The 18686-nt window shown below is 47.4% G+C and overlaps 1 protein-coding gene across 4 annotated transcripts in view; it reads left to right on the top strand.

The window, feature by feature from the left end:
- Positions 1–14592, top strand: part of Apba1 (amyloid beta precursor protein binding family A member 1) — a 205302-nt gene extending 190710 nt beyond the window's left edge. For all 4 annotated transcript variants that reach the window (XM_041661009.1, XM_041661011.1, XM_041661008.1 and 1 more), the window contains 3 exons: positions 8348–8467; positions 9962–10102; positions 10768–14592. In XM_041661009.1, coding sequence (XP_041516943.1) covers positions 8348–8467; positions 9962–10102; positions 10768–10839 — 333 coding nt within the window. In that variant the 3' untranslated portion in view covers positions 10840–14592. The remainder of the gene's footprint in view (positions 1–8347; positions 8468–9961; positions 10103–10767) is intronic.
- The last annotated feature ends 4094 nt before the right edge of the window (positions 14593–18686 follow it).

Raw genomic sequence — 18686 nt, 5'->3', positions numbered from 1 at the left:
GTCTTGCCTATTACAGGAAATAGCTGGTTCAGGCTCCATGCTCCCCATTGCTAGGAGTCTTAGCTAGGGTCACCCTCATAGATTCTTGGGAGTTTCTATTGCTCTAGGTTTCTAGGTCATCCCTAGCGACACCCCCAGATTCCAGCTGTCTGTCCCAGTACTCTCTCCTTCCATCCTCCCCCAACCTGATCTCTTCTGCTCCCATCCCCATCCCTCCTTTCAGGCCCCTCTTCCCACCCATTGGCAATATCCATTCTCTTTCCCCTCACAGGGAGAGTCATGCATCCCCCTTAAGTTCTCCTTGTTGCTTAGCTTCTCTTGGTCTGTGGGCTGTAGCATGTTTCTCCTTTACTTTGCGGCTAATGTCCACTCATGAGTGAGTACATACCATATTCATTTCTCTGGATCTGGTTACCTCACACAGGATGAACTTTCTAGTTCCATCCTTTTTTAACATCTGAGTAATACTCCATTATATAAATGTATCACAATTTCTTTATTCATTCTTCAGTTGAGGGCCATCTATGTTGTTTCTAGTTTCTGGTTATTACAAATAAAGCTGCTATGAATATAGTTGTGCAAGCATTGACAGAGGAGACAACTTCCTGAACAGAAGACCAGTAATACAGGCGCTAAGATAGATAATTAACAAAATGAGACTTCATGAAACTGAGTAGCTTCTATAAGGTAAAGGACACTGTCAAAAGGATAAAACAACAGCCTACATAATGGGAAAACATCTTCACCTAACCCACATCTGACAGAGGGCTAATATCCAAACATAAGGAATTCAAGAAACTAGGCATCAAAATAAAATAAATAATTCAATTAAAAATGGGGTACAGGTCTAAACAGAATTCTCAACAGAGGAATCTCAAATAGCCAAGAATCACATAAAGAAATATTCAACATCCTTAGCCATCAGGGAAATGCAAATCATTAGGCAATTTTGTCATTTTCCAAACATGGCAGAGTAATTAGACAGTTTCGGTCAGTCACCTGATGTGGCCTCTTGGTAAAACCAAGAGAGACAGTAATTATAGGACCCACGAGAGGGCTGCCAGCATAACACAGCATACTATCTTACTGTTAATGTTGTGTTTTAATGAGTATGAGTACACCCTAAAATGATGATATAAATACAGTGTAATAAATATATTTAACCTAGTACAGCACTGATCCTTGCTGCTTGTGTAGCCAGTATGACACTATAGCATCCTTGGCCCCAGAACATGTAAGTCTATGGGGCCATACCTATTCAAACCACCCCATTTTACTCCCTGGCTCCCATAGTCTCTTCACAGCAATAGAAATCCTAAGACACCTGTAGGTGGAGACTGCTTGATCATTTCCCAAGCACCCAGACTCAAACAATAGCACAGAAACTATATTAATTACAGTACTGTTTGGCCAATAGCTTAGACATAGTTTTAGCTAACTCTTATGTCTTAAATTAATTCATTTCTTTTAATCTGTGGCCTACTGGTAAAGTTCTGGCTGGTGGCTGGTGGCTGGTGTCTTTCTCCTTCAGCAGCTACATGGCATCTCCCTGACTCTGCCTACTTTCTCTCTATATCTCTCCCTGACTCCACCTACTTTCTCTATATATCTCTGTTCAGATTTCCCACCCGGCTTTACTAAGTCACTGGCCAAAACAGCTTCTTTAATAACCAATTGTAATAAAATATATTCACAGCATACAGAGGGGAATGACACACATCAGAGTAAAGTCAGGCTGGAAATCTGAACAGAGATATAGAGAGAAAGTAGGCGAAGTCAAAGAGACAGCAATCTCGAGGCAACATACTAAAAATCTTCCCTGGAAGCTCTTGGGCCAGGCCCCCACAGTTCAAATCACCCTCAACACCACTGTCTTTCAGTTTCCTACTAATGTGGCCCATTAAGCCCCACTTAAACCATTCAACTGCTTTTCTAATTAAAACTCCCAGAATCAAAATTACTCCAAGAAAAAGCATGGTCAGGCCTATCATGGCAATACTCCTGTCCCTGGTACACCTTCTGCCTTGGTTAGGGTTTCTATTGCTGTGAAGAGACACCGTTACCATGGCAACTTTTATAAAGGAAAACAGTCCATTGGAGTAGCTTACAGTTTTAGAGGTTTAGTCCATTACCATCATAGCAAACTATGGCAGTATGCCTGCAAACATGGTACTGGAGAAGGAGCAGAGAGTTCTGCGTCTTGATCCACAGACCACAGGAAGTGAACTGGCCCACTGAGTGTAGCCTGAGTATATAGGAGACCTCAAAGTCCACCTCCACAGTGACACACTTCCTCCAACAAGACCACACCTACTCCAACAAGGCCACTCCTAATAGTGCCACTCCCTTATGGGCCAAGCATTCAAACACACACACATCTATGGAGGAAATACCCATTCAAACCACCACAGCAGGAATTGGGAATTTTTCAGTTCCATTGTTGTCTCACAGGACTGCTATGGAAGATCTGTCTGGTTGACTAGGATCCCTGTGCAGCACATGACTGGACAGTGATGATGAAATCAGAAAAGCCGTCTAATGCAGAGAGTCACTCAGATAAGTTTATTTGGACCTTTGTTGGGCACTGAGATGAACCCTGGAGAATCCATGCATGTACAAGATATGTACATTCCTGGAAAGATGTGTAGCAGCATAGGGGTAAAAAGTTGCAAGAGTTTAGGAATGGAAACATTTGATTTTGAAAGTTTAATTTGACTTTGAAGGAATTAAAACTTAGGTTTGTATCAGGAAGGACAGTGGTATTCAGAAGGGTCTGCTTGAATTGAGCAACAGTCGGTTGGCATTGAGTCAAGGGGAAGAACTCAGCCTGACCTGCAGGGTTGATCTGGTGTTGTCATGGTGACCTCTACTGAAGAGCAGGACCTCTGCCCACTGGCCTGCCCCTCCCTTCTCTCCCGTGAGGTTACTTGTGTGTGCACGTGAGATGCATGTGAGAACTGCAAGGGGTTGTGTGGCCCCAACAGTGAGTAGATCCTCAACCAGGAGCTAGGCCTAGCAAGAAGAGGTGACTGGCCCCACAGTTAACAGAAGCCAAGGGCTGTGCACCCAGCACTGATCCTCAGAGGGTGCTCACTGAGCTCATGTCTCCAGTTGCTCATGAACTTCTATGCGATAGGTACTGTTGGCACCCACTGCATGAGTAGGAAACTGAGGCACAGAACAGCAGTCACACAGCTGGCCCCTGGAGACACATCAGCCAGTAAAAGAGACACCCCCGAGACACCACCCCCCTCTGTCCAGGGAGGGTATCTATGCAAGTGGAAATCCTCAGCCAGAGGTAATAGTGCATGCTCCAGAAGCCTGAAGATGCCTTGGCTATCATGGAGATGGTACTAGAGGCACAGCCCACAGTGCAGAGGACAGCACCCTCCACAGCCAAGACCTACCCAGCCACAGGTGTTGATAGTGCCAGTCTTGAGGCTCTGTGTGTGGGGTGCAGAGCTCAGATGTGAGGGAGAGATATTGGTGAGTGAAACTGCCGAAGGTGACTTTATGTGCAGTTACCCAGGGTCCAGAAAGGCTATGGGATGGAAATAGAGTGTTGTAGACTGAATATGCCCCTTTAAAATACATGTTGAGGCTCTAATGCCAATAACTGTTGGGGGATGATTAGGTCTTAAGGGTGATGCTTTCATGAATTGGATCAGCGCCTTTATGCAAAGGACCCTACAGGGCTCTCTGCTTCTCTTCCTCTATGAAGGCAACCAGAATCCTACTGTCTGCAGCCCAGATGACAGCCTTTACCACCTGACTGCCAGCACCCTGATCTCAGCCTTCGGGCCAGCCTAACTATTAAAAGTAACGTTCATTGATTGTAAGCCCAATGTATATTTTGTCATGGAAACCCAAGCAGGAGGGGGAGAGAGAGAGAATATAAATGAGAGAAACTTGGGTGAAGGTGGGGATAGACCTCGGCTTAACAAGTAGGAAAGTCTGATAAGTCCCAACCTTATGTCAGAGCCTGACCTTCCCATAAGCCGTGCTTTACCTGAGACCCCAAGGCTCATGGTCCCCAACTGGCCATTCCATTAAACCCCACCTCTCCACTCACCCACCCACGTTGCCCTCTAATGATAGATAAGACGAGAGACCGTGGTGTCTATGAGGTCAGCCTGACCGTCTTGACTGCTGCCTAGGGGCAGCTCTGTCCACAGATGACCAGCTCAAGGTGAAAGCGAAGCTTGCTCAAAGCTTCCTGAGGGGGACAGGTTGTTTGAAGAGCTGAACTTTGATGTCTATAAACGAAATCTCCACAGACTGGGAAGACAAAAAGGCCATGTGATGATGAAAGAGACGAGTGCCACAGAGGGCCTGAGAAAGTTGCTGCCTGGATGGCTCCCTCAGCAGAGATGGGCACAGCAGGCAGGCCCAGCTAGAGCACTCATCTGTCCCAAGATCCTCAGCTTTGGAGCTGTGGCTTGTCTTGGCTGAGGGAACCCCAGCACCAAACGAGGACTGGCCTAGATACAGTGCCCTTGTTTACGGTTCTCTAGACATCACCCCACCTTGAGCCTGGACCTAGATGGATGCTCACACTGCTCCACCCCCAACCCCAGTCCCTGCAGGGAAATGTCCGGGCGTCAGAGCTTCACTGTCCTGCTGATCATTCAGTAGGTCCCTGTGCTGGTTACCCTACCCAACATCAGTCATTGCTTCCCACATTCACACAAGCCACCCAGGGATCCGGGTAAGGTGTCAGTTCTATTCCGACAAGTCTTAGATGGGACTCTGCTCTTCAGTAAACTCCTGGGGAAGTTGGCATTGCCAGTCTTCTGGCCTGGCTGTTGAGGAACAGGAGTCTAAAGCAATGTGTTCTGTATCTTGCCACTGCAATGCTAATGGGCCTTTCTTCTCTCAGATTGCAGGAAGTGGAATATGTTTCTTTTTTTTTTTAATTGAGAAAAGGAGAAGAAAAAAAAAAACAAGTTTCCACCTCCTCCCAGCCTCCCATTTCCCTCCCCCTCCTCCCACCCTTCTCCCCCTCCTCCCACCCTTCTCCCCCTCCCCCCACTCCTTTCCCCCTCCCTCTCCAGTCCAAAGAGCCGTCAGGGTTTTCTGCCCTGTGGTAAGTCCTAGGTCCTCCCCCCTCCGTCCATATCTAGGAAGGTGAACATCCAAACTGGCTATGCTCCCACAAAGCCAGCACATTAAGCCGGATCAAAACCCCGTGCCATTGTCCTTTGCGTCTCATCAGCCCTCATTGTTCGCCATGTTGAGAGAGTCCAGTTTTATCCCATGCTTTTTCAGTCACAGTCCAGCTGGCCTTGGTGAGCTCCCATTAGATCAGCTCCACTGTCTCAGTGGGTGGGTGCACCCCTCGTGGTCCCGACTTCTTTGCTCATGTTCTCCCTCCTTCTGCTCCTCATTGGGACCTTGGGAGCTCAGTCCAGTGCTCCAGTGTGGGTCGAAGTTCAAATGGCCAAAAGACACTTAAGGTCGTGCTCAACTTCCTTAGCAATCAGGGAAATGCAAATCAAAACAACTTTGAGATATCATCTTATACCTGTCAGAATGGCTAAAGTCAAAAACACCAAGGATAGCCTTTGCTGGAGAGGCTGTGGAGGAAGGGGTACCCTCATCCATTGCTGGTGGGAATGCAATCTTGTGCAACCACTGTGGAAGTCAGTGTTTCAGTTTCTCAGGAAATTCGGGATCAACCTACCCCTGGACCCAGCAATACCACTCTTGGGAATATACCCAAGAGAGGCCCTATCATATGACAAAAGCATTTGTTCAACTATGTTCATAGCAGTATTATTTGGAATATGTTTCTAGTTACAGAAACCCTCTGAATTCTTTTTTGCCTAGCTCTTACCTTCCCTGTTGTAACTCATTCCTAAAGCGTAGTAATTGGTAGACCAAGAATACTAGCATCTCTCTGCTTGTGCCCTTGCCTCCCCTTTCCTTTCCTTCTCAAGAGTATTGTGGGATTGTTCTTGTTGCTATAGATACCGCTCTGGCTTCTTCTCTTCACACCATATTTCTTAAATGGTTGCATCATTCACTATTGTCATGGGGATGAAATGACCATTTATTTAATTGGCACCTCCAACAAAATGGCAGGTCAGAAATCTAAGTTAATGGGACCCAACTTGAAACACTGATTAGAGATAGCAGAGCAAATCATGCTCGGTCATTTCAAATTGCCATTTCTCAGGCCTTAATGCTGAAGCACATTTTCTCCAGGCTCAAAAGTTATTTTGCTGAGGAATCCAACAGGCATCTTAAATCAATTCACCAGAGCCATGTGAAATTCATAGGTAACACTGGGGAAATTGTTTCATTCTCATGCTTTTTGGTATATTCTATAAGATCTTCAGGATTGCCTGGGCGGTTAGCAGGTGCGAGCATTTAAACACATGGCTTTGTGTGAAGGACCATGATTCCTGTCACTCTCAGTGTTTTCCACAAATTCCTGTTCTGCAGAGGATGTGGGGGGACTCCAGCACCTCTGTTCCCGCCTCAGTCCTGACACACTCTCTCTGTGTTTTCTCTCAGCCTCTCGCGCTCCCACCCAGTTCCAGGAGACCTGGAGAATCTTACTCCTCCCAGTGTCCAGTGCCTAACCCATTTATTGCTATATAAGTGATTTAAGTGAACAAAATAAGGAAAAATGTAATGTGTTCATAGCCAAGGTCCAGCCTGCCTCACTTCTCCTACCTGCTCTGATCTTGTGGAATGAGTCCGAGTTTTGAAGTCTGGTGGCTGAGTTCAGTGTCATGGATTAAGGCATTTAGGAAGATGTATATAGAAACTGAGCCTGGCAGAGACCTCAGTGTCGGCACGTAGAAAAAGTGGAGAAATTCAGGTAGAGCAAGTGCCTACGAGCCCCGCTGCGTATGGTAGCAGAAATAGGACCCGAACTCATGTCTGAGGACACCAGCACTGTCCTCCTCACCTGGCCAGGCTTGTCCCACTTCTGGAAGCAGAAAGCCAGACCTTCTCTCTGTCTTATTGAAATAACGATCAGACTTGCTGCCAACAGAAGGTCCAACTCTGTCACTGGCATCTCCATCATCCACGGCATTGAAAATACTGTCCCTTCACTAGGGGCTCCCTAGCCTGTTTCCAACCACTGGGGACACTGGTGATGCCAATGTGAGTATGAGCATCAAGTCACATGTCACCCTATCTTTAAGAGATGTCCCAAATCCTTGCCCCCTCAAATTGCTTCTCTCTCTCTCTCTCTCTCTCTCTCTCTCTCTCTCTCTCTCCATCTCTCTCTCTCCTGAAGGAGAGTCTAAAATGACCTTCAGACTTTTCTTAATCTGCTGGTCTCACAGATAAGAGTCCAGTCAGGCAGGCATTTCCCAAGTGCTCTGATCTCCCGACCTTAGCTGTGGCAGCAAGGCCTCCAACCTCACCAGTGTCATCTGTTTGCTCCAGGATGCAGAAATCACCGCATCCTCTGCACAGTGTCTCTTGAACTGGGATGGGAAACTCCTTCTCAAAGCCTGTCCATGCTGGGGACTGGTGCATGAAAGGGCTCGGGGAGTGCTGCTCAGAGCATCTGCTCCAGCAAGCAGGAGGCAACCAGGGCAGAACAGGCCTTCCTCAGAACCAGCAGCTCTGGAGGGGGCATAGTTATTTCTGGACTGGTTTCTGCATGGTCCCCACTTCTCAGCATGTAGCTGACGAGATGGTAGATGGACCTGCCTGGGGGAGGGATCGTTTGGCTAATGTGTAGGGAGCTGCAAACAGGCTCTGAAAACCATTTCCCGTGCATAACTAAAGGTCAGCTTTTCTTCTATAATCCATCCTGGCCTAGAGGACGGGCAGGTGACCAAGGATGAACCCATGCGCAGTTTCCTGTCTCATTTCTTCTTCATAATCCATCACATCCCAGGAAGGCAAACATACTGGAGCTTCCAGTTGTAGTGGGGATACCCACAAGCTAGAAGATCTCTCCAGACATAAAGAGTGGGGAAGAAGAAGCCCGAGACCAGAGAGAAGCAGCTTTGGGAGTGAGCTGCTGCTGTGATGTATACACCCTCTGTTAGGAGTCACTGCTAGAGTCTGCCTTGGAGAGGAGAGAGCGCATGTCCCGTGTGGCTTTCTCCCAACAGGCTACACCCTCGTCCCTCAAGCACATGGACTCTTTTCCCTATAGTTGTCCCTTTGCCAGGTCCCTTGACGCCGTCCATTTTGCAGCCACCCAGAGTCCAGCCCTGTAGGGAGGCCTCACAGGGATGGCTCCAGGTCGGGCACACACAGCCTTCAGAAGACTGCAGGTGTGGGCGCTGCCTCTGTGTCCAGCCACATCTGCCTCTGTTTACTCTGCCTGACTCAGTGGTCACCACTCCACTGCGCTTTATTCACGTTTCAGGGCTTAAAGAACCAGTCGCGGGTAAAGCTGAACATCGTGAGGTGCCCTCCAGTGACCACAGTGCTAATAAGGAGACCGGACCTTCGCTACCAGCTGGGATTCAGCGTCCAGAATGGAATTGTAAGCATACATCAAACCACACCCTTTTCCAATACTGACAAATGGAAATGGAGGTATACTGAATTATTTTCCAGCTGGTCCACTCCCTTCATCTTTTCATCCAGCAAGTAGATTTGGGGTTTTCGGTTATAATTTGACTAGCTTCTTGGGATTTCATCTGATTGGGGGTGGAGTGTGCTAGGCAGGCATTCTACCAAGGAGCCACAGCCCTAACCCTAGACCCTTGGTCTCACCTCCAGTGTGGAAATCAGCTATGGAACATTTGACCTGAGAGCACCCTAGAGCCAGAAGGACCCACTCACCCCAGACCCACTAAGCTCCCCTTGCTGCAGGTCTTGTCTGCATCAGCTTTTGGATAAAGATGCAGGGTCCAGGGTGTAAAGCCAGCTTCCTAAGTTCACAAGCACTCTTGCTTAGTGTGTAAGGTATAACCTGCAGCACTGGGAGCGTTCCTTCACCAGGGGTTACAGCCAAACCACAGGAAGTAGCTGGCTATACCATTGAATCCATCCCTGTAAGAAGTGAGTTTGGCCAAGCACTGCCAAATAGAGAAGAATAACAGGTCCCTCTCTCCTAACGCCATAGTGTGGAACACAGTAGGCTTCTAGCTGTTGACTGAGGTTTTCTGTCCTGCCCGGTCCTACAACCATTAAGTCCCAAAGAATCACACAGAGGTCTACATTAATCATAAACTGATTGGCCCAGTAGCTCAGGCTTTTTATTAACTAATTCTTATAACTTACATTAGCCCATAATTCTTGTCTGAATTAACCACGTGGCTTGGTACCTTTTTCAGTGAGGCAGTCACATCTTGCTTCCTCTGCAGCTGGGTCACAATTGAAGACTCAAACTTCCCTCTTCCCTGAATTCTCATTGCCCTGCCTCTACTTCCTGCCTAGTCATCCCACCTCTACTTCCTACCTGGTTACTGGCCAATCGGTGTTTTATTAAAAGCAATACAAGTGACAGAATAAAAGACCATTGTCCCACAGTGCCTCTTTAGATCATGCAATAGTGATCCTCAAATACAGGCTTCTAGCATCAAACAGTTCCATAGGTAAGCCTGCTTGAGACTATGGAAATCTGATTGAAACACTAACTGCCAACAGATAGGCCCAAAAAGGATGGAAGGTGGTCAGAGTTCAGCACACTAGTAAGTTCACACCTGCCATACCTCTGTGCAAAGTTTGTGCCCAAGGCAGCCTGTTGGGCTACAAAACCTACTTTTGCCACTGCTGTATATGGTGATAGGGACCAGACACAGGATCTTGTGCATGCTAGTTAAACATTCAACCAGAGCTCCATACTGGGCCACCAAACTTACTGTTCATAAAAAGAACCTGAGAGACTTAAATCACAAGCCTCGCCAAGTCAGCTTCTAAGGGGTGTTCACGGTAGAGTACTAGGGCCCCAGGGAAGACAGTCCTTCACGCCCACATGGTTTGAGGATGTGGCCCTGCCCACTGCGTGTAACCTGTTGTTTGCCTCTGGTAGATCTGCAGCCTCATGAGAGGGGGAATAGCTGAGAGAGGAGGGGTCCGCGTGGGACATCGGATCATTGAAATCAATGGCCAGAGTGTGGTAGCCACACCACATGAGAAGATCGTCCACATCCTCTCCAATGCTGTTGGGGAGGTAGGAATGAGGCCTGGGGTTCAGCAGGGCTGAGGTACTGCGTGTGCGCCTCACACGCTTTGCTGGGAGCCTCCTAGAGCCCCCTTTCCCTCCCTAGATGCCCCTTGGTAGGTAGACCATCTGCCGCAGACCTGTGGGATGTAACCTTACCTGCCTTCTCTTCCTCATTTGTGTTGCTACTCCCTGTGGTTCCCCAAATTCTCTCATTTTCTCCCAATTAACCCCACCAGGTATGATTGGAAGACACAAATTAGATTCAAAACTCCTAAAACCAGGAGCTCCCAGCACTGGCATGGGCTCGCATCACATCCTAACTACATTTCTGGGGCTTCTGCTCTTGATGTAGTCGCAGAACGCTTTGAGATGGGCAGGCCCTCCCCACTGCCAGACAGGGGATGGAAGCATGCAGTTAGAAATCCAGAGCCCTTCTTCCCATGGAGCCATCTTTACTTTTCAAAGGGCTGTGAAGACAGGAGCCTTTAACTGGGAAACTACACCTTACCCAGATTTTCCTATCACTTACAGTGCCCCCCCCCCCCCAAAAAAAAACTTTTTTTAGAAAACCATGGGCTTCACTCTTCTTAGGACGTGTCTGGCGGTTGGGGGTGGGCTCTCTTGGAAACTGTATGGTCCCAGCCCCAGTTAACATGGCTGTCTGCCCTCAGATCCATATGAAGACGATGCCAGCAGCCATGTACAGACTGCTGACGGCCCAGGAGCAGCCTGTCTACATCTGAGCCGCCCCTCCGCAGCAGCGGCATGCATGGAGGAGCCTCCTCACCGTGGTTGTGTTTCTTGTGCTGCATCGTGTGTCACTGAGACATTTCCCTTTCTCACTCAGTGTTTGGTCTTACACAGGAAGAGAAGAACCGGCAAGGACTCTTTACTCTCTGTCTCTCTCCAGTTTGCTTTTTTTCTGTTCCTTCCTTAATACCAGGGAAGTTGTGTGTGTGTGTGTCCCCTTGAGGGTGGAGAACAGCTAATATTTACCTGGGATCATTGTGGAGGGCCTTTGGGGGTCCTAAGGTGGTTGCCACTGCCCAAGGGGACATTATCCCTACCCAAGAGGCACACACTTCCCTGAAGGAGCCCTCAGGGGCAGCAACAGAGCTGACTGAGCAGTGCCTAAAACTCACTTGCTGACTCCTGCCTGCCCTGTCCCGCTTGATGGGAAGACAGTGGCAACGAGGACAGTCACATCTTTAGTGTTCGCTGCCTGCTGTGGAGTTAGGGCTCCTGACGTTATTTCTGCCCAAAATTTCTGAGCCAATTTTAAATCTCTTCCATAGTCCCCTCTTAGTTTCAATGTGTGTGATAATACAGGCCTAATGCAGAGAAAAGAGAACGTGACATCCTGGGCAAGGCTGCCGTGACACTGAAGAGATCCTGGCAAGTCACAGAAGCTCTGAGGCTTCCAAGATTGCCCCAAGGTTACACATCAGGGGATAACCACAGGCAGGTACGATCTTCCTGCATTCTTGCACAGGCACTTACCACACATGTACAACACACATGCACACGCGTGCACACGTGCACGCACACACACACACACACACACACACACACACACCCTGCACAGTGTCTCCTTTGCTCTCTACCTCCATTGAGGTAGGCTAAAGATCTAGCACACAGCCTGAGGGGAAGCCCCAGCACCCCTCTGGAAGACCCCTTCTCCTAGCAGAAGGTTGACACATGCAGAAAGTGGCCAGCCTTGTCCTGAGAAAGAGGTCCTCCTGGCTGAGGCCTGGCCTTCCCGATCCCAGTTGGCTCAGAGTGCCCTCTAGGACTCCCCCACCCCACATACACACTGGAGGTTCTTGGGGGACAAACTGTGATATGGGTAACTTCATGTCATGCTTCCTGTCCCAAAGCTAAGCCAGCCTGGGCCCTTTCTCAGCCACTCCTGGGGATGTGATATTTCAAAGGTTAGAACAGATAAGTCACAAAACCAAGCAGACTTAATGCTTGGTATTGGGCGTAGGAATCCCCAAGATGTGCTCCAGAAAGAGCATCTGCTGTCTGCTAGGTCTGGGAGTTTGCAGCCGGTGTGGAAGGCTTGATGCTTTCAGCCGGTGCCTTGTCTTCTGAGTTACGTCTCAGTCTAGTACATGTGTTTTAATATTATTCTGAGCCAGTTTCCACTTATTCTGGTCCAAAGAGCAGTTTGTTTTCATGTGGGATGTGTCTAGATTTTGTTTCTGTTTTGTTTTGTTTTGTTTTCATTGATGACCTCAGTAGAGACAGGGGAAGAAAAACTAATATATTTTGTAATATGAATATAGTCCCTGCTCTCCACATCTGGGATATTTATGTTGCGTCTGTGGAGATGGGATTTCAGTGAGCAGTGTTAGGGAGGATGGGTTTACAGAGGGAAGGGTGGGGTCTGGGTAAAGGAGAGATGTGAATACAGCAAGATAAAGAACAAGAGACTTCATCTCAGGATGCAAAGAGTCAAGCCCCTAGGGACTCTGACTTGAGTTGTCTGGGCAGAGTCAGAAAAGCCTGGTTCTTGCAGGGATCCACAGTGGAGCCCTCAGGTTTACTTTGGTACAAGAATTTCAGTGCTGTCTGCCCCCCCGCCCCAAGCTGTCCAGATAGCTGCCTGAGACGTGGCGGAGATGCTGCTACTACAGAGCTGTGCGGATGGAATTAGGACCACACAAGTCAAGCTATCTGGACTTTAAAGGGTATCCCACCAAGTGCTCCTGCATGACCAGACCCAAGGTCAAACCCCAGCAAATGTGAAGACTGGGAGCAATGGTCTGGGTTCTCCTCACCTATCTGAAATAACTAAGCTTCCGGGTATCTAATATAATCACACACTGAAAAGTGCAGCCCGTCCCTCCTCTGCCAAAAAGCGATGGAGAGGACCAAAAGAGGCAATATTGCTGGCATATTGGGAACCTCAGAAAGTCACTTGAGAGGCTGATGCCTGTCAGATCCAGGGTGGTCACCACAAGTACATGTCCACGCACCTATACAGGAAGGCGGGAGGACAATGAGGCTGGCCTGGGACTGGTCAGGGACAGGCTCCAAAAACACATCACTCCCAGTATAACCCCCAAATAACCGCAGTGAAGTGGCTTCACCCCAAGGAAGGAGGAAAGAGAAAATACTTTCCATTCTTGTTGCACAAAAACCCTGGAAACTTTAAGAGGGGACTGAAAAGCCAAGCTTCTCTTGTGAGCTCACAGTTTAGCATGATTGTGAGATTACCCAGGCTTTTGTGTTAACCAAAGTGGCCCCCCCAACCCAGAGGGAAAACTGCTGGAGCTTGGTCCATGCCCCTGGCTGAAGCAGTCTTCCTCTGTTGGCGTCAGACTGAGTGGTTAACTTGGGGTCAGGTCTTGTCTGGCATCTTCACATACATAGCTACATATGTAAATATCTCATCACCCAGAATGATGGGGCCGACTTTGATAAAGCCGCGCTCTGCCCACTCAGTTAGGACATGATGGTGACTCAGCTTTGGGACCAGGCTCCCAGATTCACTCCACCCCCACCCCAATCTAAGGAGGTTGCACCACATCCCACTCTGCCTTCTCCAGTGGGAGCATTTCAGGGAGCCACCATCAGCCTTGAATTCATGAGAGGAAGAAAGCCCCACAGATCAATGGCTAGAGCCCACTTCCTGAGTGATAACTTCCTCCCTCACCACAGCAGGTCCCTGGAGGTAGAGCACACAGCAGGCCGCCACCTCCCTGCTCACAGGTTTGCTTTCTGAACATCGCCCATTAACATTGGCCTTCAGGGAGTCAAGTAACCTACTACCTCCCCCATTGCTCCCCTCCCTCCTGCAGCCCCACCCACACATATGCTCCCTGTAGACAGCACACTGATGCAAACCCACCCCCAAGCCCTGCTCCAGTCTCTCCACCCACTGGTGTGGCTGTCACTGATGTTTACAACCAAGGGCCACCTCCTGCTGATGTTTTATCTCTCACCTTCCCAAGGCTACCTGTTGGGTTTGCAGTTCATCTCTGTCTACTCCCTCCCTGGATAGGGTCCACCTGAGCACACAACCCCGATTTTATTTTCCCTCCATCAAGGCAGTGTGTGATGACCATGTGGGAATGAAATCTCTTGTACATACTTAGCACAGCACCTGGGGTATGAACTCGCACCCCCATTCCGTAACGGGGTGCATTAGCGCTTACTGTAAAACATCGGGAGAAGTATAGTATTGTATTTGTAACAATATTGTTCTTTGTATACACGAAACTCAATGATCTCTATATATAAATATAAATATATATATAAATAAAATATATCTACACGTGAGCCTGGAATGTTGCCACTGCACACCCACTGAATGTATTTCCTCTGACAGTCTGGTCACCAGTCCTGGCCCACCCTCCCCTTCTTTGTGCTGTGGCCGCAGTTGTCTGGTTTGGGGTTGTGATGTATTAAATGTGCTATCTCCTTATTTAACTGAACGCTAACGTCTGTATAAGAATTGCTGCAACAATAAACAAGGACTTTGCCTCTTAGCCCTGGCTGAGTGCCTGACTGTTTCAAGGAGGATGGGCCTCCGTGTGCAGGGAGGATTTGGTCTTCCTTAATAGGTCACGTCCAGCTCTAAGGGTTATGGGGACTGGTTGCTACCCCGATATTTATCAGTGACCTGTCACCCCACAGTGTTTTCAGTCTCCTTGGAGCACGGGTATCATGGGAGAAAGGACCCTGTAGGTTTCATATTTTGTGACATCACTGAGGAAAGAAAGGCAGAAATTAATCCTTCCCTCTACAAATAAATAAATAGAAACAGAAGAGGTCTTCACTGAGGGCTGGAGCCACAATGGGAAACAGTGCCTCGGAGGACCAATCTGAAGATTCTGTGAGAATGCTCCAGAAGTCTTTTACCTAGGACTCTTCGCAATCCCACTCTAAAGCGTTTGGTAACGTGATGTTCCTGGTGCCAGGGGCATGAGCAGAGCACAAGGCTCCCAAAAGAGAAGGCGTGGCCTAGTCTTCATTAGAACATCAACCTCCTCATCCTTCCAGAAAAACTAGTTGTAGGTCCCTTAGGGACTGTGGTCTGCAGCTGCTGGAAACCCTGGAAGGTAGAGGCTGGGAATAGAATAGTTGGGTTTTTGTTTGTTTTGTTTTTTTACTTTTTTTATTAATTTTTTTCATTTATTTTACATACCAACCAGTTTACCTCCTTCCTCTCCTCCCGTTCCCTCCCCTCACTCCCCTTTTACCCTGCTACCATCTACCACTCCTGTATCATCTCCATATGGGGGTCAGGCCTCCCATAGGAGTCAACAAAGCATGGCACATCAGGTTGAGGCAAGACCAAGCTCCTCCCCCTGGGCAAGCAACCCAGCTTGGGGATTGGGTTCCCAAAAAGTCAGCTCAAAGTGCCAGAGACAGGTTCTGGGAATTATAAAAGCCTTGTGGCAGCATGCTGTGCCCCAGAATCACTGGGTCTTTGTTACCATGCTTATAGCTCTGTAACAAAACACTTGGTGTTGAAAAGCTTAAAAAGATGGTGGTAGACTAAGACCCCCCCCCCCCCACACACACACACACACAGCTGTCTCCTCACAAAAGCATCTTAAATAGCTCTATTCCCCACCAAAACCACTTTCAGAAGAACAAACCCAGATGGGAAATCGCAGGACCTAGTTTTAGTGTGATGAAAAAATGTGTTGACAGGAAAGAGTCTTTATCCTAGAGCACTGTCTTGGGGACAGAGTCATTGGGAACTGCGAGTGCTCCTGGATGGAAACCACCCTGGCTCCAGGAAGAGAACTAAGGCCCCAGTGGGATCAATTTGTAGACTAGCCTGCATCCCCTCCAGCTGCTTCAGTTTCCCGCCACTAGTACACCAAGCCATAGCATTGTGGGTTTGGTCCTACTCCTCCTTACTGCTCCAACAGATGGGTTAAAACCTGGGTCAACTATGTGCTGTCTACAAGAAATTCACTTCTGAAGATACGTAATAGACTAAAAGTGATGAGGCGATGTGATGGTTCATTTTCATTGTGCACTTAACTGGATTTAGAATCATACAGGAGGTTGGAAAGATGCATATCTGAGTGTATCTATAAGGGTGTTTCTAGATTACTGAGCTAGGAGAGACCTATCATTGTACCTGAAAGAAAGAAAACTGCTAGATCTGAACCCCAGAGTTAATAAAAGGAAAAAAAATATAAAGACCAAAGGAGCAATAAAGTATGAACCATTAGCAAAATGAAAAGTTGTTCTTCTCAAAAACAAACTCAAGAGAAGTAAACCAGACACAAAAGCAGAGAGAAGAAAGAAATACAACTTATACTATCAACTACAACAGCATTCAAGATTATGAACAATGACATACAAAAATTGATAAACTAAAAAAAGGACAAATTTCTGTCCATATACAGGAAGACTGAGGCATGGAGAAATAAAACACTGGAAAGACAGTTGACAGGAGCCTGTATTTAGACAACTCCCAAGAGTCCACCACAAAACAGCGATTTAATAAGTGAGCATCATGTGATCGAAGGCAAGACCCAAAACAGGCTGAAGTCAGGAGTGTTTCTACATAGCAACAGTGAAATGATTGAAATGGAAAACAGTAGCCAAAAAAAAAAAAAATTATCTAGGAGAAAAGAGCCCTGCAATGAAAAGTATAAAGCACTGGCAAAATGAACTGGGAAGGCCACACAGAAACACAGAAAGATGTCTGTGTCCATGGAATCAAACAGTTGATACTGGCGAAACATTCATACTGACTGAATAAAGCAATCTACAGATCCAGTGTGATCTCAGTCAAAATACCAATGACTTTCTTCTCATATCTAGAAAAAGACCCTAGGATACATTTTGGACCACCAAATAAATATGAACTAAAGCAAAAGAAAAATAAAGCAAATTTGAGGCAAAAGAACATCATCTTGTCAGCTAACATGAAAATATACTACAAAGCTATAATAATTGAAACATGCTAATGATGTAAACGATGGGTCCACGGCACAACAGAACGGACTAGACCATGGAGGAGACTAGAACTGGACTCCGTCTCTTACCACACACAAAACACAGCTCGAATTAAGGACTCAACCATAAAACAGAGTGGAAGCAGACATAGGGGAAATATATTAGGAATAACCAATTATTTTTTTTTTAATAAGACTCCCAAACACAGGAAATACAAACAAAAACAGACAGGCAGGATAACACCAAACTGAAAACCTACAATGGCGAAAGAAACAAAAGAATAAAGATACAACCTAAAATCAGTGGGAGAAATATTTTCAAACTATGCATCTAACAAGGATAATTTTAGAAGATGTTAGAAGATCAATAGCAAATAATTTCTTAAAAATCGGAACAAACCTAAAGAGTTATTTTCAAAAGAAAAAAACAGGCAAACAAATGACAAACAGATGTATGGCACCCCGGGAACCATCACTGAGGATCAATGCCACACAATCAGATGAACTCAGTCCACGTGGAATGGCCAGCGGCAGAGGAGACAGGAATGCCAGCAACTTCCACGGGGAAAGAGAAGAATGCAAATGAGTAGCGCCAGACGCAAATTCCTCAAGAACTACTTATATGATTGCCTTGTGATCCAGCAGCTCCACCGGTACAAACCCAAAAGTAAGAAGGTCCCAGTGTTAGAGAAGAGCTCTGGTCTCCACACCCGCACACGGCGTGCTCGCTCACCCACACTGCACACGGCGTGCTCGCTCACCCACACCCGCACACGGCGTGCTCGCTCACCCACACTGCACACGGCGTGCTCGCTCACCCACACTGCACACGGCATGCTCGCTCACCCACACTGCACACGGCATGCTCGCTCACCCACTGAGCCATCACCACAGGCCTCTCAAGGCAGTCCTTGAACCATTACAACCAGCAGCCAGAAAAGCAACAGCAATCCTAGCACGGGGTCCACCAGCTACAAGCGGCAGGGCTAGAGAGCAGTCAAGACTAATGGCACTTTTAATAAACTTTGAGAAACAAATATGTCACCCCCCAGGTGCTACCAGTCAGAGGGGTTTTGGATAGTTCAGACAGGTGGGGCTCGCAGCAGGGGAAGTTTTAGGACAGGACAGCAGCCCACAGGTGAGACTTTTCCCCCACGACGGTCAGCTCACAATAACCCTTGGAAGGAGAAATGATTGTTTCTGGATTAACTGGGCTTAACTATCTGGATAGAACATTTAAGTGTAAGTAGGACTGGATCGCCCTGGTAGTGAGCCATGATGGAATACGAATTAAGGTTTTAATGAACACTCGAGATGGAAGTAGACCTTTTGTGCCTTCCAGCCTATCGTTTACTACTAATTAACCCCTCTCTATCTCTTCACTCTCTGGCTCTCTTAATTAAATTTCAGACATCTCAGAAGTTGGTTTTCTTATTGGTACCTGTATATGCAAACATCACAGGGCTCACTGTCAACCCAAAACTCAGCTCTCATCTCAATGGGAAGGGCTTTATTCTAGAGCCAAAAATGAGTGAGCTTGACCCAGGGACACAGATTCAGGTTGTCCCAAATACCATGTTCAACGAGGTAAGTTTCACCGAGTCTTTATAATTGCGGATCAAAAGACAGCTATAGATTCAGGCACTTTTCAAAAGCTC

Source organism: Microtus oregoni, unplaced genomic scaffold (genome assembly GCF_018167655.1).
Source record: "Microtus oregoni isolate MIOR12 unplaced genomic scaffold, Mior012 000012F_ref0000307, whole genome shotgun sequence".
In the NCBI taxonomy this organism is placed as follows: Eukaryota; Metazoa; Chordata; class Mammalia; order Rodentia; family Cricetidae; genus Microtus; species Microtus oregoni.
Note: the sequence above shows the minus strand (reverse complement) of the source record. Positions and strands in the feature narration are given on the sequence as shown.